Raw genomic sequence first — 25,999 nt, 5'->3', positions numbered from 1 at the left:
TGCCATTTAAAGTAGCAAAAAAAAAAAAAAATCTGCAGTATGGAAAATAAAATGAGATTAAGAACTATATTGCATTTTGGGGCCTATTACATCGTATCGAATCGTATCGCATCGTATCGAATCGCACTGAATCGTTCTGTATTAAACCGCATCGTCTGTGAATCGTATCGTAGCTTTATGAATCGATACGAATCGAATCGTCTTAAAAGGGAGAGATTCACACCCCTAGTGTGTATGTGTGTGTGTGTGTGTGTGTGAATATGAAACACTGCATGTGTCTGTCTGTGTGAGTGGTGTCAACCAACTGAGAAGAATATGAAACACTGCATGTGTCTGTCTGTGTGAGTGGTGTCATATGAAACACTGCATGTGTCTGTTTGTGTGAGTGTGTGTGTGTGTGTGTGTATGTGTGTGTGTGTGTGAGTGGTGTCATATGAAACACTGCATGTGTCTGTCTGTGTGAGTGGTGTCAACCGACTGAGAAGAATATGAAACACTGCATGTGTCTGTTTGTGTGAGTGGTGTCAACCGACTGAGAAGAATATGAAACACTGCATGTGTCTGTTTGTGTGAGTGGTGTCATATGAAACACTGCATGTGTCTGTCTGTGTGAGTGGTGTCAACCGACTGAGAAGAATATGAAACACTGCATGTGTCTGTTTGTGTGAGTGGTGTCAACCGACTGAGAAGAATATGAAACACTGCATGTGTCTGTTTGTGTGAGTGGTGTCAACCGACTGAGAAGAATATGAAACACTGCATGTGTCTGTTTGTGTGAGTGGTGTCAACCGAATGAGAAGAATATGAAACACTGCATGTGTCTGTTTGTGTGAGTGGTGTCAACCGACTGAGAAGAATATGAAACACTGCATGTGTCTGTTTGTGTGAGTGGAGCCAACCGACTGAGAAGAATATGAAACACTGCATGTGTCTGTCTGTGTGAGTGGTGTCAACCGACTGAGAAGAATATGAAACACTGCATGTGTCTGTTTGTGTGAGTGGTGTCAACCGACTGAGAAGAATATGAAACACTGCATGTGTCTGTTTGTGTGAGTGGTGTCAACCGACTGAGAAGAATATGAAACACTGCATGTGTCTGTTTGTGTGAGTGGTGTCAACCGACTGAGAAGAATATGAAACACTGCATGTGTCTGTTTGTGTGAGTGGTGTCAACCGACTGAGAAGAATATGAAACACTGCATGTGTCTGTCTGTGTGAGTGGTGTCAACCAACTGAGAAGAATATGAAACACTGCATGTGTGTCTGTGTGAGTGGTGTCAACCAACTGAGAAGAATATGAAACACTGCATGTGTCTGTTTGTGTGAGTGGTGTCAACCAACTGAGAAGAATATGAAACACTGCATGTGTCTGTTTGTGTGAGTGGTGTCATTTTTGTTGTGAAGTCATTCATTCTGACGCGTCCTCAGTTTGGACATGCCATCATTTTGATTGGCTAAAACAGAAGGGATTTAGCTGATGCAAAGTGTGTGTGTGTGTGTGTGTGTGTGTGTGTGTGTGTGTGTGTGTATGTGTGTGTGTGTGTGTGTGTGTGTGTGTGTGTGTGTGTGTGTGTGTGTGTGTGTTAAACACTGCATGTGTCTGTCTGTGTGAGTGGTGTCAACCGACTGAGAAGAATATGAAACACTGCATGTGTCTGTCTGTGTGAGTGGTGTCAACCGACTGAGAAGAATATGAAACACTGCATGTGTCTGTCTGTGTGAGTGGTGTCAACCGACTGAGAAGAATATGAAACACTGCATGTGTCTGTCTGTGTGAGTGGTGTCAACCGACTGAGAAGAATATGAAACACTGCATGTGTCTGTCTGTGTGAGTGGTGTCAACCGACTGAGAAGAATATGAAACACTGCATGTGTCTGTCTGTGTGATTGGTGTCAACCGACTGAGAAGAATATGAAACACTGCATGTGTCTGTCTGTGTGAGTGGTGTCAACCGACTGAGAAGAATATGAAACACTGCATGTGTCTGTCTGTGTGAGTGGTGTCAACCGACTGAGAAGAATATGAAACACTGCATGTGTCTGTCTGTGTGAGTGGTGTCAACCGACTGAGAAGAATATGAAACACTGCATGTGTCTGTCTGTGTGAGTGGTGTCAACCGACTGAGAAGAATATGAAACACTGCATGTGTCTGTCTGTGTGATTGGTGTCAACCGACTGAGAAGAATATGAAACACTGCATGTGTCTGTCTGTGTGAGTGGTGTCAACCGACTGAGAAGAATATGAAACACTGCATGTGTCTGTTTGTGTGAGTGGTGTCAACCGACTGAGAAGAATATGAAACACTGCATGTGTCTGTCTGTGTGAGTGGTGTCAACCGACTGAGAAGAATATGAAACACTGCATGTGTCTGTTTGTGTGAGTGGTGTCAACCGACTGAGAAGAATATGAAACACTGCATGTGTCTGTTTGTGTGAGTGGTGTCAACCGACTGAGAAGAATATGAAACACTGCATGTGTCTGTTTGTGTGAGTGGTGTCATATGAAACACTGCGTGTGTCTGTTTGTGTGAGTGGTGTCAACCGACTGAGAGAAATATGAAACACTGCATGTGTCTGTGTGTGTGAGTGGTGTCAACCGACTGAGAAGAATATGAAACACTGCATGTGTCTGTCTGTGTGAGTGGTGTCAACCGACTGAGAAGAATATGAAACACTGCATGTGTCTGTTTGTGTGAGTGGTGTCAACCGACTGAGAAGAATATGAAACACTGCATGTGTCTGTGTGTGTGAGTGGTGTCAACCGACTGAGAAGAATATGAAACACTGCATGTGTCTGTTTGTGTGAGTGGTGTCAACCAACTGAGAAGAATATGAAACACTGCATGTGTCTGTCTGTGTGAGTGGTGTCAACCAACTGAGAAGAATATGAAACACTGCATGTGTGTCTGTGTGAGTGGTGTCAACCAACTGAGAAGAATATGAAACACTGCATGTGTCTGTTTGTGTGAGTGGTGTCAACCAACTGAGAAGAATATGAAACACTGCATGTGTCTGTTTGTGTGAGTGGTGTCATTTTTGTTGTGAAGTCATTCATTCTGACGCGTCCTCAGTTTGGACATGCCATCATTTTGATTGGCTAAAACAGAAGGGATTTAGCTGATGCAAAGTGTGTGTGTGTGTGTGTGTGTGTGTGTGTGTGTGTGTGTGTATGTGTGTGTGTGTGTGTGTGTGTGTGTGTGTGTGTGTGTGTGTGTGTGTGTGTGTGTTAAACACTGCATGTGTCTGTCTGTGTGAGTGGTGTCAACCGACTGAGAAGAATATGAAACACTGCATGTGTCTGTCTGTGTGAGTGGTGTCAACCGACTGAGAAGAATATGAAACACTGCATGTGTCTGTGTGTGTGAGTGGTGTCAACCGACTGAGAAGAATATGAAACACTGCATGTGTCTGTCTGTGTGAGTGGTGTCAACCGACTGAGAAGAATATGAAACACTGCATGTGTCTGTCTGTGTGAGTGGTGTCAACCGACTGAGAAGAATATGAAACACTGCATGTGTCTGTGTGTGTGAGTGGTGTCAACCGACTGAGAAGAATATGAAACACTGCATGTGTCTGTCTGTGTGAGTGGTGTCAACCGACTGAGAAGAATATGAAACACTGCATGTGTCTGTCTGTGTGAGTGGTGTCAACCGACTGAGAAGAATATGAAACACTGCATGTGTCTGTCTGTGTGAGTGGTGTCAACCGACTGAGAAGAATATGAAACACTGCATGTGTCTGTCTGTGTGAGTGGTGTCAACCGACTGAGAAGAATATGAAACACTGCATGTGTCTGTCTGTGTGATTGGTGTCAACCGACTGAGAAGAATATGAAACACTGCATGTGTCTGTCTGTGTGAGTGGTGTCAACCGACTGAGAAGAATATGAAACACTGCATGTGTCTGTTTGTGTGAGTGGTGTCAACCGACTGAGAAGAATATGAAACACTGCATGTGTCTGTCTGTGTGAGTGGTGTCAACCGACTGAGAAGAATATGAAACACTGCATGTGTCTGTTTGTGTGAGTGGTGTCAACCGACTGAGAAGAATATGAAACACTGCATGTGTCTGTTTGTGTGAGTGGTGTCAACCGACTGAGAAGAATATGAAACACTGCATGTGTCTGTTTGTGTGAGTGGTGTCATATGAAACACTGCGTGTGTCTGTTTGTGTGAGTGGTGTCAACCGACTGAGAAGAATATGAAACACTGCATGTGTCTGTTTGTGTGAGTGGTGTCAACCGACTGAGAAGAATATGAAACACTGCATGTGTCTGTGTGTGTGAGTGGTGTCAACCGACTGAGAAGAATATGAAACACTGCATGTGTCTGTTTGTGTGAGTGGTGTCAACCAACTGAGAAGAATATGAAACACTGCATGTGTCTGTTTGTGTGAGTGGTGTCAACCGACTGAGAAGAATATGAAACACTGCATGTGTCTGTTTGTGTGAGTGGTGTCATTTTTGTTGTGAAGTCATTCATTCTGATGTGTCCTCAGGTTTGGACACGCCATCATTTGATTGGCTAAAACTGAGGGGACTTAGCTGATGCAAAGTGTGTGTGTGTGTGTGTGTGTGTGTGTGTGTGTGTGTGTGTGTGTGTGTGTGTGTGCTACCTGTAATGCTTGTATGATGACTTGAGAGGCCATCTCCAGTTCCATGCAGGCTTTCTTGCGTCTCGTTAGCGTGGCCTGTGGTAACAGTTACATTGAAGCATTTATTAAATACACTTCAACAGTCTCATAATAGCCTTATATTGAAGCATTTATTAAATACACTTCAACAGGCCCCAGCCGTGGCGCAACTGGCTGGGGCACCTGCACCGCACGCCGGCGACCCGGGTTCGATTCCCGCCCCGTGGTCCTTTCCGGATCCCACCCCAGCTCTCTCTCCCACTCGCTTCCTGTCATTCTCTCTACTGTCCTGTCCAATTAAAGGCATAAAAAGCCCAAAAAAATAACCTTAAAAAAAAAAAAAAAAAAAATACACTTCAACAGTCTCATGACAGACCAGCCCAGTATGGTCAGGAACATCAGTGAGCCTATTTGCCAAAAACAGTTTTTCATCATTTTGGCCTTTTCGCCATCTAGCCACAGTGTGAAATGTGCTGTATGATTAAACTCGACTTGATTTGACATGATTTGACTGTCCACGACCGTTTTCATGAAAACTGTGAAGCTTATTGTAGTTTTGACCTTTTCACCGTCTGGCCGTGGCGTTTCAGGAGACCAAAAACAATACTTTTTCGAAACCGGGTTCCAAGGTGTTTTTGTGCAGGCAAAAAGTATTGAATATTAGTGACGAAGGAAAGTGGCATCAAAGCAATACAGTTATCACAAATGTGGCGATGCAATAGCCTAGCATGTGGGTAGGCCTACCAGCATTTAGTAACCTATGCACTTGTGATGATAGATCACCAACAACTAATGTGAATCGCAGAGTATAACCAAAGAAAGTAAATGAGATTATTTGCACCTTCGTTCACCGAATAAAGGATTGGACTGCACTTTTTACAAATCGTAAAAACGAAAGCTATCAGTTGTAGAGTTGAAAGTTACGGAATTATGCTCAAGAATTATTTTCTCATGCGACTGCATAGACTGTAAGAGAGAGAATTCGATAATCTATAAAATAATGAATTGTGAAGTATCTGCACCGCCACGATGCAATATGAATTACAGCATTTTCGCTCATTATAACCTCTTGGTGAGGATGCAAGATGTTTCACCAGTGTCGTTAAAGGTGTGAAATTGTGTGTGTGTGTGTGTGTGTTACCTGATAGGGCTTGTGTGTGTGTGTGTGTGTGTGTGTGTGTGTGTGTGTGTGTGTGTGTGTGTGTGTGTGTGTGTATGTGTGTGTGTGTCTGTTTTAGTGGGTCTGTGTGTGTGTGTGTGTGTACCTGTAACGTTTCCATGATGACTTGAGTAGCCTTCTCAAGGTCCATGCAGGCTTGCTTGTGATCCACCGTTTCAATATGCTGGGTAATGTCACACACACAGAGACAGACAGAGACAGAAAGAGACAGAGACAGAGACAGAAAGAGAGAGGCTTGTTCAATAATTAAATAGTTCTGGATAAAAACCATGCTAATACTACCTCCACACAACCTGAAATGATCAATGCTAGCAAAGGCAGATGACCATACCGAACTGGTGGTCAGCTAAAACTCAAGGCTCTAAATCACATACTGTACACACGGAGGGGGATGTTGCATCTGCACACACAGATCAGATCAGCCACGACGATGTCCGTCCTAGGTTAGGCTATGGAGACTATAGGTGCCTCTCATGTAAAGTTTATACGTCCTCCATCGCTCCTCGGGCCTCGATCCTCACTGATCTACATAAAGAATGATGGGGCGGTAACAACGATAGTCTATCCCTTCGTCTATCTTTCTTTATGTAGATCAGTGAGGATCGAGGCCCGAGGAGCGAGGGAGGACGTATAAACTTCACATGAGAGCCACCCTATGGCTGCATCAGAGAGTGCATAACATGCATAGCTAAAATGATATTCAAATTTCATAGCAAAAATGACCTATTGCTCATGTGGCGCACACTAGCTGGTGTACAACATACAGACAGAATACCAAGATACTCAGCTGGATGACACCCAGGGTACGTGGGGTCTGAGCTTACTAGCTGGGACATCCCTACAGCTTGACGTAGCCTAGTCTAACAGTAATGAAGCTTTCTCCAACTTACGTTCGTGTTGACATCGCTCCGCTCTATCGTAGTACGTTGCGACTTCAACCCCACGACACACGAAGGCAAGCGCTGTAGCGTGTCTTCTTCCTGTTTTTGCATTGTGCTTTGCAGCCTATGAATTTTAGAGATGGAAAAATGGAAACCTGCAAGCGCACCAAAATAGGCTATCGTCAGCCTTCCTTATGATGTAAAAACAATATCCTTTCACACAGCTTAACATACGTCGTTTGTCTTGAGTCATTAACAACAACAGGAGGCTGGTTTATCTATCTTTACCAGCATTTGATCGTTTGAAACTTGTAAATCGTAAAAGCGTGTGGTTTGTTATGATGTTCTTCCTCGATCTGACTGTGCAGCCTGCTTCACCGAATGACGACAGATTCAGTCGCGCTAAAAGTTACACCGCCCTCTGGCGTACGGGATGAAAAATTGGATTTTGTTGATACAGGATTAGTGTTGCCAAGTCATGTGAAGAAAAACAAGCAGCAGGTCTCTGACGATAGGCCCAAAAGAAGCGACCCAGCCAAGACCAAATAGTTAGCATCCAATCCCCGAGCCCCTGGCCTGACCTTATACATGTTTATACATCTCTACGTTTCACAATTGGCCAACAACGAGAATGGGCACAAATCTGAGCTGAAAGCCAATTTTACATATTGATCACATAACTAAATGGTAGGATCACTTAACTTAATAGGCTACCCCAAGCCTCGATATGTCTCACTTGCTGTGTAGGATATCCCACAGGTCAAAATGCCCTTTGTGTACGTGTAGGCAACAGTCAGCCCACGAAACAAGACCACATATTATTTAAAAAATAAAAAATAAAAAAAAACACACAACCCCAAAACAGCAACTTCACAATAAACAAGCCCAAAAACGTTAAAGCGAACTATGGCAAGACTGCACAGGATCGGTGAGCCTACAAGCCCAAAATCGCTTATAATAAGCAAACTATGGCAACACTGTACAGGATCTGTCAGCCTACAAGCCCAACATCGCTTTTAATAAGCAAACTATGGCAACACTGTACAGGATCTGTGAGCCTACAAGCACAATGTTAATATGTGATCCCGCCCCCTTGATCTTTTTTCAGAGAGATGTGGGCCGTGTCCAAAAGTCCAGGGCACACGCTGGATAGTACCGTTCTTTCCAGTAGCGTCTCAGTTAGCTTGCTCCTCAGTATGCGTCCCTACATTTGGACAGCACAAACTAGTTGGCGTCACCTGACTGGGGGGGTATGTTGCTTGACGATTTGCATGACGTTTGGAGCTTGACCTGCGCTGTGCAATGGATTATGGGATATCTGAGGCCAAAAAAGATGCATCGGAAATTATGCCAAACGAAGAACCCATCTAGTGAGAGCGCTTGACGTCTATTCTGACGTAACTCCTGGAAAATGCATGCTGCCCAGTGTGTGTACTTATGATTCAGACACAGCCGTAGTCTCACTGCAAAAAAAAAAATCTAAAATCTAAGTAAGTATTGATCTTACATTAACATCAAAATATCTATTTGGTATTGTTTTTAGCATGAAGAGCTTTACCTGGTAGAACGGCCCAACCTGCTTAGATCTTCTTTCAGGGGAGATCTAGTCTGGAACACCATAAACCTCTGAAGTTCGCCTACAAAAAGGAACCAAGGCTGCCATCTTTGCCCACATAAGGAGACGTGGTGTTAATTGAAGCTATAACTACCTATGGCAAGTTGCATTACAAGTTAGCTCTGGGGTAGCAAAATTCGAAGTGCGCCTTGTTAACATGCCAAAGATCACAGTATCCACTAGAAGGCAGAGGACAAAAGTGTAGAGCAAAACATCTGCATTTCTGACTTCTACCTCCCTGTGAGGGTTAAACAGGTGCATTAATTCAAAATCTCTGCTATTTTCCCATTGGAAAAATCTAAAGACACCGGATCTCCTTATATGGGCAAAGATGGTAGCTTTTTTTGTAGGCGAACTTCAGAGGTCTATTGTTCATAACCTCAGACAGGAACAATGTTCGGCCAATCAGCAATAAGAGGGGACAACTAAACCATAACTTATTGTGAGAAAAAAAAGGTGAAGAGATTTGGTTAAAAAGCGTCAGCCAAATGTAATGTAATGTGAACAGAAGCCTTCTCTGCTTGTCATGGCGCGACTGGCTGGGGCACCTGCACCGCACGCCGGCGACCCGGGTTCGATTCCCGCCCCCTGGTCCTTTCCGGATCCCACCCTACTCTCTCTCCCACTTGTTTCCTGTCACCCTACACTGTCCTGTCTGATTAAAGGCATAAAACAGGGTTCGTACACCTTTTTCATGGCCAAATTCAAGCACTTTTTAAGGACTTTCAAGACCAGTTTTCCAGTACCGAAATCGAGTGTGAACAAATCCAAAGCCCTGTTGTTTGAGGTCACTGTAGGACAAAGAACCAGAAAATTTGATACAACCTAAGCCCAATAGGCCTACCAGCAGCTATCATTAGGTTAACTGAATGGGGCATAGAAAATGGAACCTTTTCATTAGTGTTTGCTGCTGCTCTATTTGGTCTATGTCATATCAAATTTCCTTGTTCTTTTTCTTACTGACAGCACTCGATAATGTTGAACAGCATGGATTGATTCACACCATATTTCAGGGGTGTGATTGGTGAAGGACAAAAAAGAGGAAAATATACCCAGCACCCCCGGGAGAAATTTTTGAAAAATAACCCCTTAAATGATGACATCTGATGACTTTTATGAGAACTATTGATAATCTGTGATACATATATTTCAAACATTATAACATACCACAATATAGTCTATATATAAGTCTATAACTCATTTATAGCAAAGTAGCCTAGGCCTACTCAAGACTAAACCAGATATCGCTGAAATATGTAGGCTATCATGATCATTTTGCCAACAATGATGTAGAACCATGGATTTTCTCAGTTCATAACATGTTTTGTTTCAACTTAAATCAACATAACGTTATAATTTTGACTACATGTTTTACAGTAATATAGGCCTACTTGATCACATATAGCCTGCCCCCTTACAGTCCTCTAGTCCTGATAGTGAACCATAGGCCTATTGATATTGATGCTGTTTGAAGAGGTTGCTCCGAAGAAAATCAAATTGCACCACTCCCTCTCCTTCCAAAGTATCATGCCCTACACCCCTCCTCCTAGAATAAATGGTAGACCCTACTGTGATATGCTTCATCACTAGTTGTTAAAGTGCACACACTAAATGGAGAGCTATGATTAAAATTCAGACTGTGCCTTTAAATAGGCGACTTTTTTCATCCATCAGCACAATGCGATAGTAGGCTAAGCCATTTCCACTAAAAAATCAGCTCAATATTATGTGCAAGACTGATGTTTACCAAGCATGCCAACGTGTCAATATCTTAGCACTATTGTCATACGTTTTCTCAAAGAGAGATGGCTATCCCGAAATATGTTTTGAATGACATGGGGCGCAAGGGGGTGAACGGCTGGACAAACGCGAAATGACAAGGTGTTAACTAAACAATTTAGTAGACCTAAGGTCGACAGGCTTTGTGGTTAAAACGATGAAAACCAGTAGGCTAGTCGGTCACAGCTAACTTCAAGCACAATAGCTTAGACTTAGCCTACACGCGCATAAATTAAAAGTCAATATCAGCATCACGAGATTGCTGCTGTCATTATTATCGGAAAATCCAGACACGTCAAACTGGACGCAAACGCGTGGCAAAGCCAAAACAACTTCATAAATGATGTCTCTTTAAATAAATAACCTTTACCGTTTCATGGCTTCTGCTAAGAAACAAATAGTTCACCACACACATCGAACTTGCATCAAACATTCATCAACACACGTCTGCTTTCACTTTCAATGAAGAAGACTAGCGAACGGACATGTTTGCGGAGTGAATGAGCAGCACCAAACCCGTCGTCATTGTCAGCGCAGCGCCCTAATAGATAGCAAATTAATTGTATTTCCCTTCATTTAATAATTGGTCTATTGGGTCAGACTGCCGAGAAATATGTAGGCCTAGCACTTTCAAGCATTCACAAGCACTTTACCCAAAATCCAAGCATTTTTCAAACCTTGAAAACACCACATTGAAATCCAAGCATTTTCATGGATTTCAAGTACCCGTACGAACCCTGATAAAAGCCCAAAAAAATATTGTTAAAAAAAAAAAAAAGCGTCAGCCAAATGTAATGTAATGTGAAGAGAAGACTTCTCTGCTTGTCATGAAGAGAGTAATGCAGTGTTGTGTCGTACTGAAGACATTTATTCACAGTGACAGAACAACATTTCCACACTCAAAGTAACTCTCATGATGAAGGCTAACGGAGATTTATCGTCTGATCAGATCTGAACAAGGGTGTCATAGTTTTATCCAGCAAGTCCATAAATTCTTCCAATCAATTCTGCCAAATTCCATAAAACTTTTTTTTGTAAGATGAGATAACGAGCTTCTCTTAATTGTGTGCATGTGCTGCACCCTATCAAACCCGGAGTTCTGATTCATAATTAAACTCTCTTTGTCAATTTAGCATTTCAAATGCGCATGTGCCCTCTGGTAAACCCTGAACTCTGATTCATCAGTAAACCCTTAAAGCAATAGTTCGGAATTTTGGACATAGGACCTTATCTCCAACTTAGTCGGGGTGATATAGATCGGTGAAGACCGTTTTCAGTGAATTTCTGCCCTTCCTTGAGTTGCAGCGTTCATCTCGTGCTAGCTAGGTGCCGAGATAACGCAAGTCAACGGTAACATCCAGCCTGCCACAGAAAACACTCCACAGAACACCCGAAACAAATAAATGATAACGTCAGACTATCAATGCACATGCCTGTGTTGATAGAACAATGTTAGAAAATAAAACTAACCTTGCATCGCATTGCAATAGCCTACTTTGTTCCCTGTATGGCAGTGGCGGATTGATATTGAGAAACTAGTCCCTCAAAATGTAATAAATCATTGAGTTGCAAGGTTAGTTTTATTTCTAAAATTATTCTATCAACACGGACACGTATATCGATAGTCTGACGTTTTAATTGACTTGTCTCGGATGTGCGGTGGAGTGAGTAAGACTGTTGTTGATGTCAGACTGATGTTACCGTAGAAATGCTTTAGCTAAGAACCAGCGTTAGCAAAGGGGGACGCTGCAACTGAAGGAAGGGGTTAAACGCGATAAAAAGGGTCTCCACCGACCTATATCACCTCGGTAAAGTTGGAAATTAGGTCCTATGTCCAAAATTCCGAACTATTCCTTTAAGGGTACGTTCAGACTTGGCGTCTTTTTCTGACAAAAGAAGTTGTGCAGACCGTTGTCTCATCTTGAAAAAACAATCTGCCAGCGTTTTCATTCCAAAAGCAGCCGGAAGAGGGTTTTTTTTGCGATAGGCAAAGTGACAAACGTACGTGTGGACACAACATTTCCCAAAAGCTCAGACACCTAAAACGAGACTCTCGACCGAAGTTCTGTAACCATGTTTTACCTGTTGTCATGGGAAACCACAGGGCTCGTTAATCCGCTTGTGATTGGTCAGTTGTAAAAAAGTGAGGCGTTTTTCCGCCAGAAGTTGAACATTTCTGAACTTCGAGCTGCAGAAAAAAGATGGTTGCAGTCGCGTTTTAAAAGAAGCCGGCAACTTTTTTGAAAACACGGTCTCCTCCATAGGGTTATAATGTAAAACAGACGCCGGCAGCTGAGAAAAAGACGCTTAGTCTGAATGTACCCTTAGTCAACTCAGCATTTGTTATGGTTCACTCAAGTGTGCACTTTCTGAAGGGTCCTCAGCATTTGTCATATCTGACTCAAGTGTGCACTTTCTGAAGGGTCTAGTGTGCACTTTCTGAAGGGTCCTCAGCATTTGTCATGTTTGACTCAAGTGTGCACTTTCTGAAGGGTCTAGTGTGCACTTTCTGAAGGGTCTCAAGCATTTGTCATGTCTAACTCAAGTGTGCACTTTCTGAAGCGTCCTCAGCATTTGGTCATGTCTGACTCAAGTGTGCACTTTCTGAAGGGTCCTCAGCATTGGTCATGTTTGACTCAACTGTGCACTTTCTGGTGGGTCTTGAGTTGTGAGCTGCGATGGAAACTCTTGCCGCATGTGCCACACTCATACGGCTTTAGTCCTGTGTGGACCTCTTGGTGTATAACGAGATGTGAGCTGCGGCTGAAACTCTTCCCACAGGTCGTGCACGGATATGGTTTTTCCCCCGTGTGCATGCGCTTGTGCCTGGTGACCTCCGACTTAGTCCTGAACGTCTTCCCGCACGTACCGCACGCGTACGACTTTTCTCCCGTGTGGATCCTCTGGTGCGCCTTGAGATTCGATATTTGACTAAAGGCCTTTCCACAGTCCGTGCACGCGTATGGCTTTTCCCCGGTGTGGATCCTCTGGTGAGTCTTGAGATGGTTCATCCTGGTGAAGGTCTTTCCGCATTCGGGGCACGGATAGAGCTTTTGTCCATTATGAAGGGGCGGTTCTGTTCTCTCATCTGTGCTGACTTCTTGACGATTTGCAACAGAAGGACACAAAGACATTTTAAAACAATCATAATTAACATTATTGTAATGATATATTTTTTTTTTTTTTAATTCGAAAACTCGACTAGCCTGAGTGCCAGCTAAATTTAGACTCGCCCACAACATTTGAGGTCCAGAAGTTCGGTCTGGCATTGCACATACAAACCGGAATTGCACATGTGTCATGGTTGAAAACGTATCAGAATGTCAGAAATAGTCTCGTCTGCAGTCGTCTTAAAGACTGCTACATGCAGAGCCATATATGGCTCTGGCTACATGAAATCAAATTTGCCTATTGCTCCATTGGGGCGGAACTATGTTCAAACCAGAGCTGTTCAGGCCAATCAAATGGTCAGGGTGGGCTTTATACGATGATGGACAGAGCTTTTCAGACCAATCAAATGGTCAGGGTGGGCTTTATACGATGATGGACAGACAGTTCAGACCAATCAAATGGTCAGGGTGGGCTTTATACGATGATGGACAGATGAGCTCGTTGCTCTGTTTGGTTAGGTCCAGAGCCATAGAAAGAGAGTTGCGACACTCTTTGATGTCGTTGCCACAACAAAAAGTTCCAAAAAACCTGCGCTGAATGGCTGAATCGCAGGAGGGTGGGATGTACTTCTGGATGCTGGAGGGTGTTATCAATTCACTCATTGACTACTAACCAAGAGATTGGCTGTAAATAGTTCCAAAAGTCCCATAATGAGGAAATAGCCTGGAGAAAGCGCTGCCGTTTTGTCCTATGGAGGTCTATGGGAGTGTCGCCACTCTGTTTTATCTACCGCTCTGGTCAGGTCTATCCAATGAGTGCAGTGGCACCCCGACCCTGTACCAGTTGAATGAAACACGCCCCATAATTACGTCCCAATGGAGCAACATCAGACTCACACTCTTGACTAGAATTGTGAGTATGACAACACTAGGTTATAACTTCACAAGACAAATAACAACTTGGGTCATTTCTGACCTTCCCTGAAAATTTAATCGAAATCCATCCATGACTTTTTGAGTTATCTTGCTAACAAAGACACAGACAGACAGACAGACAGACAGACAGACAGACAGAAGAACAGACAGACAGACAGACAGACAAAACAAACCCATCCTAGGCGGAGGTAATTTGTAACTTACTTGTAAGAGAGGAGTCTCTCTGGCCATCTTCTCTTGAATCTGATTGTTCCTTCTGTTCGATTCCCATCAAAGTAGACTCTTCTTGTTTGATCTCCTTCACGGGCATAGGCAGCAGTGTTCCTGACATCTCAGACATCAGTTCTGTGTTCTAAAACAAATCCAGTCAAACAGCACATTTGAATCACATTTGGCATTTACAATTAGAATTGAACAATGAAAAATATAAACAAGTGTAGGCAATGAATTACAATTATAATACAAATAAATACAATGACGAATGAATCTTGCTAAGATAATAATATTGATTACTATGGTGGTTGCTAGTTGCTAGAATAATAATGTTGTTTGCTATGGTGGTTGCTGGTTGCTAGGATAATAATGTTGTTTGCTATGGTGGTTGCTTTGCTAGGATAATAATGTTGATTGCTATGGTGGTTGCTAGTTGCTAGGATAATAATGTTGATTGCTATGGTGGTTGATAGTTGCTAGGATAATAATGTTGATTGCTATGGTGGTTGCTAGCTGCTAGGATAATAATGTCGATTGCTATGGTGGTTGCTAGACCTAGGATAATAATGTTGATTGCTATGGTGGTTGCTAGCTGCTAGGATAACAATGGTTATTGCTATGGTGGTTGCTAGTTGCTAGGATAATGATGTTGATTGCTATGGTGGTTGCTAGTTGCTAGGATAATGATGTTGATTGCTATGGTGGTTGCTAGTTGCTAGGATAACAATGGTTATTCCTATGGTGGTTGCTAGTTGCTAGGATAATGATGGTTATTCCTATGGTGGTTGCTAGTTGCTAGGATAATGATGGTTATTCCTATGGTGGTTGCTAGTTGCTAGGATAACAATGGTTATTGCTATGGTGGTTGCTAGTTGCTAGGATAACAATGGTTATTGCTATGGTGGTTGCTAGTTGCTAGGATAACAATGGTTATTGCTATGGTGGTTGCTAGTTGCTAGGATAACAATGGTTATTGCTATGGTGGTTGCTAGTTGACATTAAAGTCAGGCTGGTCTTCTGCGTGTGCGAGTGCTCGTGCACCTTGATCTGAGACCGTGATCTGAAGCGTTTTCCCCATATGGGGCAGGGGAACTTTCTGGAATCTTCCTCAGTCCGTGTTCTGGAATCGTCCTCGGTATGAGTGTGTGAGGCGGAGGAGGTGGAGGATCGTTTTCCTGTTTGATGAGAAAAACACACACACACACGCGCGCACACCAACACACACACACACACATACACACACACACACACGCAATATCATCATGTAGATAATGTTGGGCTTAGCCATATGTATGAAAAATAGAGGTGGGCATAGATTAATTTTCTAAATCTAGATTAATCTCACTGTAATCTTGAAATTAATCTAGATTAATCTAGATTAATTTTAGGTGCACCAGCGCAAAATTTAGGTGCACCCACATTTTTCATTGCATCGCCTTTAACGCTAAAAGGTCACCTTTTTATTGCTGTCCTTTCATATAATGATTTTTTAACAACAAAAAGCCTAGAAAAAGCTTGAAACACATTAATATTTTCTTTACAAAATTATTTATATAAGCCTATTCTACATACCTGACATTTCTGATATTCATGACAGCACACTTTATGCAGATTGTAGCCTACTATTCATATTACAACTCTGCCTCTTTAATTCAGCTGTCTGCTTGAAACCTCAAAATGTAAACAAAGTAGCATAGTTGGCTAGTTTATCAGTTTACTGGTTGGACTGTTCAGTTTCCCCACGTGTGTTTACTGTAAGTTTCAATGTGGGCTAATACTTTTTCTCCTTTCGAGTTTTGGAGTTGGAAAACATTGGTATTGAGATTATCATCCAACTCATGCAACAGTGACTTGAATGTAAGAGTTTTAATCAACTTTCTGCAGCAATGATGCTAACCGGAATTTATATTAATTTAGCTAACGTCTTCCATCATTGCTTTCACGATTGTGAATGTTTTATTTGGATTAAATGTGCATGTCGAGGGGCGGGTCGCGAGTGTCCATTGGGAGAGGGAGGGGGAGGGAGAGGGAGAGCAAGAGAAAGCGGGCCAAGGAGAGGGGGATTAGGCTACTTCTGTTTGGTAAAGTTCCACGCATAGTCTACAACGTGTGAAAGAAAGCAGCCGAGCAGCGTCAGGTGCACCAGTGCGACCTAGACTTTTTTCAGGCGCACTCTTAAACATTTGGCGTTCGCGCTAAAATATCAAGGTGAAAGTGATCTTAGCTTGCGTGACCCAGCTCCCAGCCTAACTTTGAGAATAGATTAACGCCGATATTTTTCATATCGCCCGATAAGAGTTGCACGTTAACGCAGCACGGTAACGCCGATAACGGCCCACCACTAATGAAAAACAATTGTATGTTAACAACACAGGAAAAAATTCTGAAGTTGAAGTTGATTTGTGAGTCTGTGTTGTGTTAATGGACGATCAGATAGCACTAATAATAATAATAATAATTATATTCTAAGACATTCACATTTTATTTCCCAAACCCACTGTTGTAAAACTGTAAGTGTGTCTGTGTGAGTATCCAAGTGTGTGCGTCTGTCTGTTTGTGCGTGTGCGTGTGCGTGTGCGTGTGTGTGTGTGTGTGTGTGTGTGTGTGTGTGTGTGTGTGTCCATATGCATGTCCACCTTCAGCACGGAGTACTGCAGCTCCACTCTGGGCATCAGATGAAGAGGATTCCTCTGCTGATGCCATCTGCTCTGACTGGACAAGAGAGCTATTCTGGAACACACACATACCGTATGAAACATAGTATTATTCAGACTGTTATGACTGACTGTGTGTGTGTGTGTGTGTAAGTTTATAAGTGTGTGTGTGTGTGTGTGTGTGTGTGTGTGTGTGTGTGTGTGTGTGTGTGTAAGTTTATAAGTGTGTGTGTGTGTGTGTACCTCAGTCTTGATCTGGCTCTCCCCTCCCTGGAGCCACTCGATCACTTCCTGTAATGTCCTGTAGGGGGGAGAGACGGCGAGAGTCAGAGTTCAAAGTTCAGAGGAACACAGAACAATATCTGCACTGCTACACTGTGGCCGTGTCCAAAAGTCAAGCGTGCATGCTGGATAGTACCTTCTTGCCAGTAGCGTCTCAGTTAGCTTGCTCCTCAGTATGTGTCCCTACCTACATTTGGACAGCACAAACTAGTTGGCGTCACCTGACTCGGGGAGGGGTGTGTGTTGACGATTTGCATGACGTGTGGAGCTTGACCTGCGCTGCGCAATGGATTATGGGATATCTGAGGCACACTTGGAAATCCCGCCAAACGAAGTACCCATCTAGTGAGAGCGTTTGACTTTCGGACAGTCTATTCTGACATAACTTCCAGAAAATGCACACTGCCCAGTGTGTGTACTTATGTTTCAAACACAGCCTGTGTGTGTGTGTGTGTGTGTGTGTGTGTGTGTGTGTGTGTGTGTGTGTGTGTGTGTGTGTGTGTGTGTGTGTGAGTGGTGTGTGTGTGTACCTGTGATTGCTCCGTTTGCTTCGCAGCAGCTCCTTGCTCTTCAGTAAAGCCACAACCTGTACACACATGCACAACCTTTATGAGCACACACATAAACAACCTTTGTGAACACACAAATGTACACATTCACACAGCGTGTATGGACACACACGTGCCCACACACACACACACACACACACACACACACACACACACACACACACACACATACACACACACACAGCCTGTATGAACACACACAAGAATAGAATAGAATAGAATATATACTTTTTTGATGCCGTGAAGGAACTTCATTTCTCTGCATTTAACCCAATTTAACCGAATTAGTGAACGAACAGCACACAGTGAACACACAGTGAGGTGAATCACACATTAGCCCGGAGCAGTGAGCTGCCTGCCCAACCAGCGGCGCTCGGGGAGCAGTGAGGGGTTAGGTGCCTTGCTCAAGGGGACTTCAGCCGTGGACTGGTCAGGGCTCGAACCGGCAACCCTCCGGTCACAAGACCGAAACCCTAACCAGTAGGCCACGGCTGCCCCTATGATTCAGACACAGCCTTAGAGAGTGTGAAGCTTAGCTTTATGTGGTCCACTGAAAATGATAATTGTGTCTCACTGTTAGGTTCATCTTCAGTGATGCATAATGACCTAATGTTTATCGCCGTGCTAAACACGATGACTAGAAACTGGTTTAGTAGCATTTTGTGTTCTTAACATTTTCCATCTTCATTAGCCTAGACCTCTCAATAGTGACAAAAGAATTGCATCATTTTCCAATTTACATGCTGTGATTTGGATACAGTAGTTACAACGTTTACAGACGACAGTGTAAAATGAGACACAGCCCTTTTGTAAGCGCATGCGCTCTCTCCCTCTCTCTCCCTCTCTCTCCCTCTCTCTCCCTCTCTCTCTCTCTCTCCCTCTCTCTCCCTCTCTCTCCCTCTCTCTCTCTCTCTCTCTCTCTCTCTCTCTCTCACCTGGTTGGCCTGTGTCAGTGAGTGGTTCTTCTCCTCCAGGCGTTTCTTTAGTTCATCGATCTTCAGCTTCAGCTGCTTGTTTGACTCCACCTGCTCTGTTAGGCTCCGCCCAGTCTCCGCCTCCTTCTCTTCCAGGCAGCGAATCACCACGCAGAGCTCCTGGTTCCTTCCTACTTCGTGCTGATTGACACACACACAAACACATGGAACACACAAATGTAGGAAAAGCCACTGTGCGTGTGTGTGTGTCTGTCTGTGTGTGTGGAAACAGTGAAGGCAACTGAACAGAATATTACACACTGCATGACATGTGTCTTTGTGTGTGTGTGTGTGTGTGTGTGTGTGTGTGTGTGTGTGTGTGTCTTTGTGTGTGTCTTTGTGTGTGTGTGTGTGTGTGTGTGTGTGTGTGTGTGTGTGTGTGTGTGTGTGTGTGTGTCATGTGTCTTTATGTGTGTGTTTTGGTATCATTTTGGTGTCATTTTTGTTGTGAAGACATTCATTTCGACATGTCCTCATTAAGTTTGGACATGCTGTCATTTCATTGGCTAAAACTGAGGGGGATTTAGCTGATGCAAAGTGTGTCAACAGTGTGTGTGTGTGTGTGTGTTTGTGTGTGTGTGTGTGTGTGTGTGTTACCTGTAATGCTTGTATGATGACTCGAGAGGCCTTCTCCAGATCCATGCAGACTTGCTTGTGTCTCATTTGAGTGGCCTGTGTCAACAGTTATATCAGAGCATTTATTAAATACACTTCAACAGTCTCATAATAGCCTTATAGCCTTGCTTGTGTTGTGTGTGTGTGTGTGTGTGTGTGTGTGTGTGTGTGTGTGTGTGTGTGTGTGTGTGTGTGTGTGTGTTATTTGATGGGGCTTGTGTGCATGTGCACAGTGGCGTCATGCCCATTGAAGTAAAGGGGGCACGTGCCCCCTCTGATTTTTCGTCCCTGATATTTTTTTTTAATCATAACTTTCCGATTATGCGCCATAATAATCCATTCCAGAGCCTATAACGACTCCAATGTATTCTTCTGGATGTGTAATAAAGACCGGCCATCAGCCTTTTCCCTAAAATTGGTGTCTGTAGCATAGGCTACTGTATGTTCCCGTAGAAACGCACACGCATGTTGAGCGCGCATTGTTGTGTTGATGTTGAACTGTTACAGTTAACGTTAGGCTACAATTTGAACAGTTGAACTGCACAGTTTAGACAGTCAATGGTGTTGAAGTGGTAAGTAGGCTTTGCAATAAATCAACATTACATTCGGATGATACTAAAAAGTAGCGGAATTATTTGTGGACCTGGAAATGTTGGTGATCACAAAGTTCACCAAACGCTCCAAAATCGCATTTCCAGGGAAGCCGGCTTCTCAGGGAGTGAATGGACAGGGGATGTAGCCCGCCAGGACAAACTGTTTTATCTACCACTCTGAACGTGGCTAGAACTCGTTGAGATTGAAAGCATAGGCTGTGTCGCGACTGGAGAGGAAGAGTTTCAAGTTCAGGGATGCGTTGACGTTAGTGTCAAAGCCAAGGCAAGTTGCAGCTCAAATTTTCGTAGGCTACAGTATAGGAGCAATAAGCTACAGTCGCCTATCCTACTGTAAATGAAACCATAATGTGGAGTTTGTGACTTTTGTTTCAGTTGTGTATAGGCTTTGTAGCCAGATAGCTCGCTATATAGGCTAACGCCTGACAAGTCTAATGTTTACTTACTTTAAAGCAATTTGATAGTCTTCCCCACCGGGGGAGATTCAAAACAGAAAAGCAAGGCAGATGAACGTGCGGAATAGCCACAGAGAAATAACTAGTAGGCTATCAAATAGCCTATGTAAACTTCCTCCATAGTGAACTATAATGTAGCCAAGCCAGGTGACATGTACAGGGATCCAAGGGATCTTTATAGCAATATAGCACCCTTAATATTTATCTAATAATTAAAATTATTGCAACGTCGTTGATTGTGCCCCCTAAGAATTTTGGCTTGCATGACGCCTCTGCATGTGCACCTGTTTTAGTGAGTCTGTGTGTGTGTGTGTGTGTGTGTGTGTGTCTTACCTGCAATGTTTGCATGATGACTTCAGTAGCTTTTTCCAGGTCCATGCAGACTTTCTTGTGATCCACTGTATCAATATGCTGGGTAATGTCTCTCTACACACACACACACACACACACACACACACACACACACACACACACACACACACACACACACACACACACACACACACACACACACACACACACACACTTGTTCAACAACTGTTGGATAAACATCAAGTCGGATGGCTAATAACACCCCTTGAGAGCTGGTGGTCCGCTAGTAATCAAGGTTCTGGCCCCAGCTGTGGCGCGACTGGCTGGGGCACCTGCACCATGCACCGCCGATTTGCGGCCCGTGGTCCTCTCCGGATCATCCCACCCCGACTTCCCCACTCCCACTCACTTGTCCCCGGTCATTCTCCACTGTCCTGTCAGTAAAGGCATTAAAGCCCCCCAAATAAAACGGTAGCACCCACCAACGCAATAACAACGTCCCACCAACGCAATCATTTCCCACCAACATAATAAGTCCCCCAATGTAATAAAAAAAAAGACAAAAACTGCACAGTAGTATGAAGTTCAATCTAGGTCTTAATAGAGAGAAATGTTGCTGCATTTTGACATGGTGAATGTTCTCTAACAAGAGTGCAAAGCAGTTTGTAGTGAAGCTACCCTCCCCTGGTTGCACAGTGCATGATGCGTGTGGTGGTGGCTGATCAATGATCTCTGTCCCTTGGTGGCATATATATACAGCACATTTATTTATTTATTTATTTATTTGTTTGTTTATTTAAAAGGGACAATGCATATCAATTGACATTCTTTGTTTACACTCAAAATGTAAATGTGCCAGAGTTAGCAAAATAGCTCATTTTCATCTGTAGTCCCTTGGCCGGTCAACACATCATCACAATACAAATACAAAATGAGAAAAAAATATGCGTGTGGAGGTGACTGATCACTGCTCTCTGTCCCTTGGTGGCATATAGCCTACACAGTGCATAATGCGTGTGGTGATGGCTGATCATTGTCCCCTTATCAGATGCCTTAGCTGTGCACATGGAACATTGCTAATGCTCATTGCTCACTCCCCGACGCCTCAAAAGCGCTGCTGGCATGAAAGCTAGAGGCCTGGGCCTTTAGCTGGACTGGTAGCGCACCATTGGGACGTTGGGACTTTGGCTTAGCACGTTTGCGGGGCACGCTGGTGTGAAATTATTATGTATTATTATTATTATTGTATGTGTATGATATGGACCTGTGTCTGCAATAAAGTTATATTACTTTGGCAGGATTATTACGCTCAAAATGTGTAGATTTGTATAGTAGTGGTGGTTTATGTTGGTGGGTGTAGCCTACACATGGGAGGGTTTGATACACGACTCATCACTGGCCACATCAGCCATGTGTTTGCTAATGGCAATGAGGATGGGAACAGGCCAAGGAAACCAGTAGGCACTAAATGTAACTTAACATAATTCAATGACTTGGTGGTCTGTTTTGCTGCTGCCAGATTGACTCCAGCTTGATATTTGCAGAAATAGCCTACAAAATGTTAACATTGTCGAGTGCCTGTAGGCTATTGTGATGCTCACGACATAATGTGAAACGCGATTATATTATGTTATGATTATATGTTATGATTATGTTTGCGAATGTCCAGTAAATAGAACGACCAGACCACTGCTGCAGCTGTTCCGTATGGAGCACTCAGCTCACGAATGTGCAACGACAACAGTTGGTGTAGAAAACGGAATAGACTAACACCAGAAAATCCGAACCGGTCGAAACTTAGTACAGTGGGCTACGTGTTCTAGCGGGCTTGTATCTGGCACACTCGGTACCAAACATTCACATGACCGACAGAATAACACGACAGTTTAACGGTAAAGAAGCTCCCACTCACGTTCGTGTTGACATCTCCCAGCTGTCTCGTGGTGCTGTGTTGCGACTTCAAACCTTCGGAACATGAAGGAAAGGTCTGCAGCGAGTCTCCTACTTGTTTTTGCATTGTGTTTCGCAGCTTATGTTTGTATTTTAAACTGGAAAAAGAGAAACCTGCAAGCGCACCAAATAGGCTACTAATTCTAAAACACTATTTCTACACAGCAGAACGCACGTCGTTTGGTGTGAGCCTTTAACTAGGATAGTGGTTTACCTAACTTTACCTGCATTTGATAGTTTCGACATTGTGAATCGTAAAACTCGTGTGGTTTGTTATGATCTTCCTTTGCCGGATTGTGTGCAGTGCAGTCTGCTTCACTGAGTAACGAAAGATTCGGTCGCGTGTACAAGTGTTACCGCCCTCTCGCGTACTGGATGACACATCAGATATATTCACATGCAGCTGCAGTGCCCGTACAAACAATGTTTTCCAAGAAACGTGTTGTCCAATTACGTTGATGCGGGTAGATCCCATAGACCTAAAAGAAATGGACAAACAGACTCCGTCGTTCTCAATGAGAGGGGGCTGAAACAAAAATTCGTTTCCTGTTCATCGTACTGCGCAGACTCAAACTCATTTTGAGACGTTAGCCTGCTGTAACTCGTCTGATAGATCGAAAACCTCTGAAATTGTTAACGTTCGTTTTTTAATATTATTATTATGTGTACTTGCCTCTAGGTAATGCTTTACCATATCAAACATTAGGCTACCGTAGGCTACACGCATTTTCACTGATCTTGCGAATGACTCTCCGTCATGGTTTTCGTGCAGGCTCACTCAGCTTCTTATCCAAACATTACGGGCGAACGTTAGCTTCCCTACAACAGACATGCTAAAATACTTCTTTACGGGAAACCAACGTAATATACGGGGAAGAAGTGAATTAATTTTGCCTTCGATACCCTATATAGAATACACAGAAGCTATAAGGGAGACAAAGGGCACATGTTACATGAAGTTATGGGATCGCAAAAAAATCTGAAATCTATGGCCGTCCAAGGGAGTTAGCAGAGTGTTGATCACCAGCTCATTTCGTGTTTCTACTTCCGGGAATATGCCTGCCCCCTTGGTAGATCCTAGATTGGCGATGACGTAGAATCAGGCCCGTGCAGTTAGTAGAGCTTTTTACTGGTGATGTTATCCGTGAACCCCCTGCTTCGAGACGGCCGTCACGTCATCCGGTGGAAACTTCCTTGGGCGCCGCTATTAAAATTATTACGGTTCCCCATTGACTCCCATTGATTCCCATTGACCATTTCTAATGAAAACGTCAATTATGTGCTGAAACAAACGCCGCTGACATATGCCAGCCATTTCACTTTGATAATAACACTTTGTCCGACATACATACAGCAAGGATTTCAAAATCGTATTGACGCAATGTGGAGAAACTTAAGGGAGAACAAAAACATTACATCCGTAACCCATGTTCAATGGAATTCCCCATTGACCCTGGGTCACAAAAAACAGCAGCCGTTATTTCTTAAATGTCAGAGTAATAACATTCAAAATGGTACCTTAATAATAAACCACCATTCATAAAGTAACTAAGTATGAAAAAAAACACCCATCTCAAGGCAAACTTAGGGAATGATGCACGACCATTCAAAAACATGACTGGTTTTCTAAAGATACAAAGCTTAGGATATTCCGCCATTTTTGGAAATACGCTCATTTTCCACCTTCCCTCGAGCAAAACAATCAATTTACCTTGTTCCCGTTCACCCAGCCATTCTGTGAGTCTGGCGATACAACTTTTAGCTTCAGCCTAGCATAGATCATTGAATCGGATTAGACCATTAGCTTCTCGCCTGCTAGCTTCATGTTTAAAAGTGACTAAGATTTCTGGTAATTTTCCCATTTAAAATGTGTCTCCTCTCAAGTTAGAAAGTGCAATAAGACCAACTGAAAATGAAACCTGGCGTTTTTCTAAGCTGATTTGACATGGAACTACACTCTCATCTGGCGTAATAATCAAGGCAACTTGCAAACGTACCATAGGCGCAGTGATATCTTATGCAGCATCTGAAAATAGTCCCCATAGACAACAAGCAGTAGTGCCAGTAGCTGCAAGTTGCCTTGATTATTGTTGATTATTGTTGATTATTCTTGATTATTCTTAATTATATATGATTTCATAGACATCTGTGGCGCCCAATAAACGGATCTGAGCAATCGTTCAAATGGGAGAAACTGAATGTTTGGTTCCCAGACAACGTATCATTAAGAAGTGGTGGCGCTAGCCAGACTATCTGTCGCTATAAAACGGGTGAATGTCAATGCAGCTCAGAACTGACGTAAACTGCCCTCTGCTCTCTCAGCTGAAGACGGGCAGGTCATTCTGCCTCTGATTCACCTTCCAACACCACAATGATCCTAAACATACTGTGTGATATGTCTGATACTATGTCTGATACTGTGTGTGATTTTACAGGAAATGTTATATCATATGACTTGTCTGACTACCTCAATGACTTGGTATATTCTTGGTAAAAATTAATCCAATGTATTTATATGATGAACTTATTCAGATGACTCAGATAACAAACTAAAGGCTAAAATGTCATGATTTTATTTTGCTGCAGTGTAGGAATGTACACACATCTATATAATTTCAACAGGTGCTGGATATGGGGATAAACATAGTCATATCCGCACACTGTCTTACATGCTCCCGGTTTACTACAGCCTTTCTCAGTTAACAATGATTTTATTTTAGCTTGAGGACTCCTACTTGTGTGTAGACGTGTTGTCATACTTTTATTTTATAAGTTCGATTTAAGAAACACAAACTTAGATACAAACAAAAATGCATAAAGTAGCCTTACATGACTTTAAATGGAAGACATAACACAAATGTCAAATAGGAAAAGCTTTGAGGAAGGAGCTTAACCTGCTCTGAGGCAAGTTGGGCTTTGGCCTTGTTCTCCTGAGGACTCAGATAAACTCTTTGTGAGTGTACATTTATTTTAAAGTTAATTCTTAAATCATAGCCCGACGAGCCAGACCCACATCAAAGGATAAATTGAAATAAAACATGGTGAGAAACCTTGTCATTGAGGTGGCCATGCAGTGTTGTACATATTGAAGACATTAATATACAATGATAGAATAACATTTCTAAACTAAGCAACTTTCATGATGGAAGTTAATCTGACATGAGAGTTGTAGTTTTATCCAGGATCTGTGGTGTCATTTATCTTCTGATTTGGCCTTCACTCAGTTCATT

The 25,999-nt window shown here is 43.0% G+C and overlaps 2 protein-coding genes across 4 annotated transcripts in view; both read right to left on the bottom strand.

The window, feature by feature from the left end:
- The window catches only part of LOC134081976 (zinc finger protein 32-like), a 15,162-nt gene extending 8,087 nt beyond the window's left edge, over nucleotides 1–7,075 (bottom strand). For all 3 annotated transcript variants that reach the window (XM_062537600.1, XM_062537608.1, XM_062537616.1), the window contains exons 1-3: nucleotides 6,704–7,075; nucleotides 5,899–5,976; nucleotides 4,616–4,690 (exon numbers count right to left, since the gene is read on the bottom strand). In XM_062537600.1, the coding sequence (XP_062393584.1) occupies nucleotides 4,616–4,690; nucleotides 5,899–5,976; nucleotides 6,704–6,805 (255 nt within the window). In that variant the 5' untranslated portion in view covers nucleotides 6,806–7,075. The remainder of the gene's footprint in view (nucleotides 1–4,615; nucleotides 4,691–5,898; nucleotides 5,977–6,703) is intronic.
- Nucleotides 7,076–11,337: 4,262 nt separating this feature from the next.
- On the bottom strand, nucleotides 11,338–20,924 carry LOC134081995 (zinc finger protein 180-like). The gene is made up of 9 exons (XM_062537627.1): nucleotides 20,841–20,924; nucleotides 19,424–19,498; nucleotides 18,788–18,967; nucleotides 17,814–17,869; nucleotides 17,245–17,302; nucleotides 16,984–17,077; nucleotides 15,389–15,522; nucleotides 14,339–14,486; nucleotides 11,338–13,188 (listed from the first exon to the last, which is right to left on the bottom strand). The coding sequence occupies exons 1-9, from the start codon at nucleotides 20,883–20,885 to the stop codon at nucleotides 12,725–12,727; spliced, it is 1,254 nt and encodes a 417-aa protein (XP_062393611.1). The 5' UTR covers nucleotides 20,886–20,924; the 3' UTR covers nucleotides 11,338–12,724.
- Between the last annotated feature and the right edge of the window lie 5,075 nt (nucleotides 20,925–25,999).

Source organism: Sardina pilchardus, chromosome 1, assembly GCF_963854185.1.
Source record: "Sardina pilchardus chromosome 1, fSarPil1.1, whole genome shotgun sequence".
Lineage (NCBI taxonomy): Eukaryota > Metazoa > Chordata > Actinopteri > Clupeiformes > Clupeidae > Sardina > Sardina pilchardus.
The sequence above is the reverse complement of the archived record's forward strand: the minus strand, read 5'-3'. Positions and strand labels throughout refer to the sequence as shown.

What these genes read in the sequence shown, in the direction of transcription:
- LOC134081995 (XM_062537627.1), bottom strand. Translation starts at nt 20,885, where the DNA reads ATGGACCTGGAAAAAGCTACTGAAGTCATCATGCAAACATTGCAG. An exon ending in TCATCATGCAAACATTGCAG is followed by an intron (nt 19,499 to 20,840) that starts GTAAGACACACA and finishes CTGTTGACACAG; the next exon opens with GCCACTCAAATGAGACACAA. An exon ending in TGCAGTACTCCGTGCTGAAG is followed by an intron (nt 15,523 to 16,983) that starts GTGGACATGCAT and finishes CTCATCAAACAG; the next exon opens with GAAAACGATCCTCCACCTCC.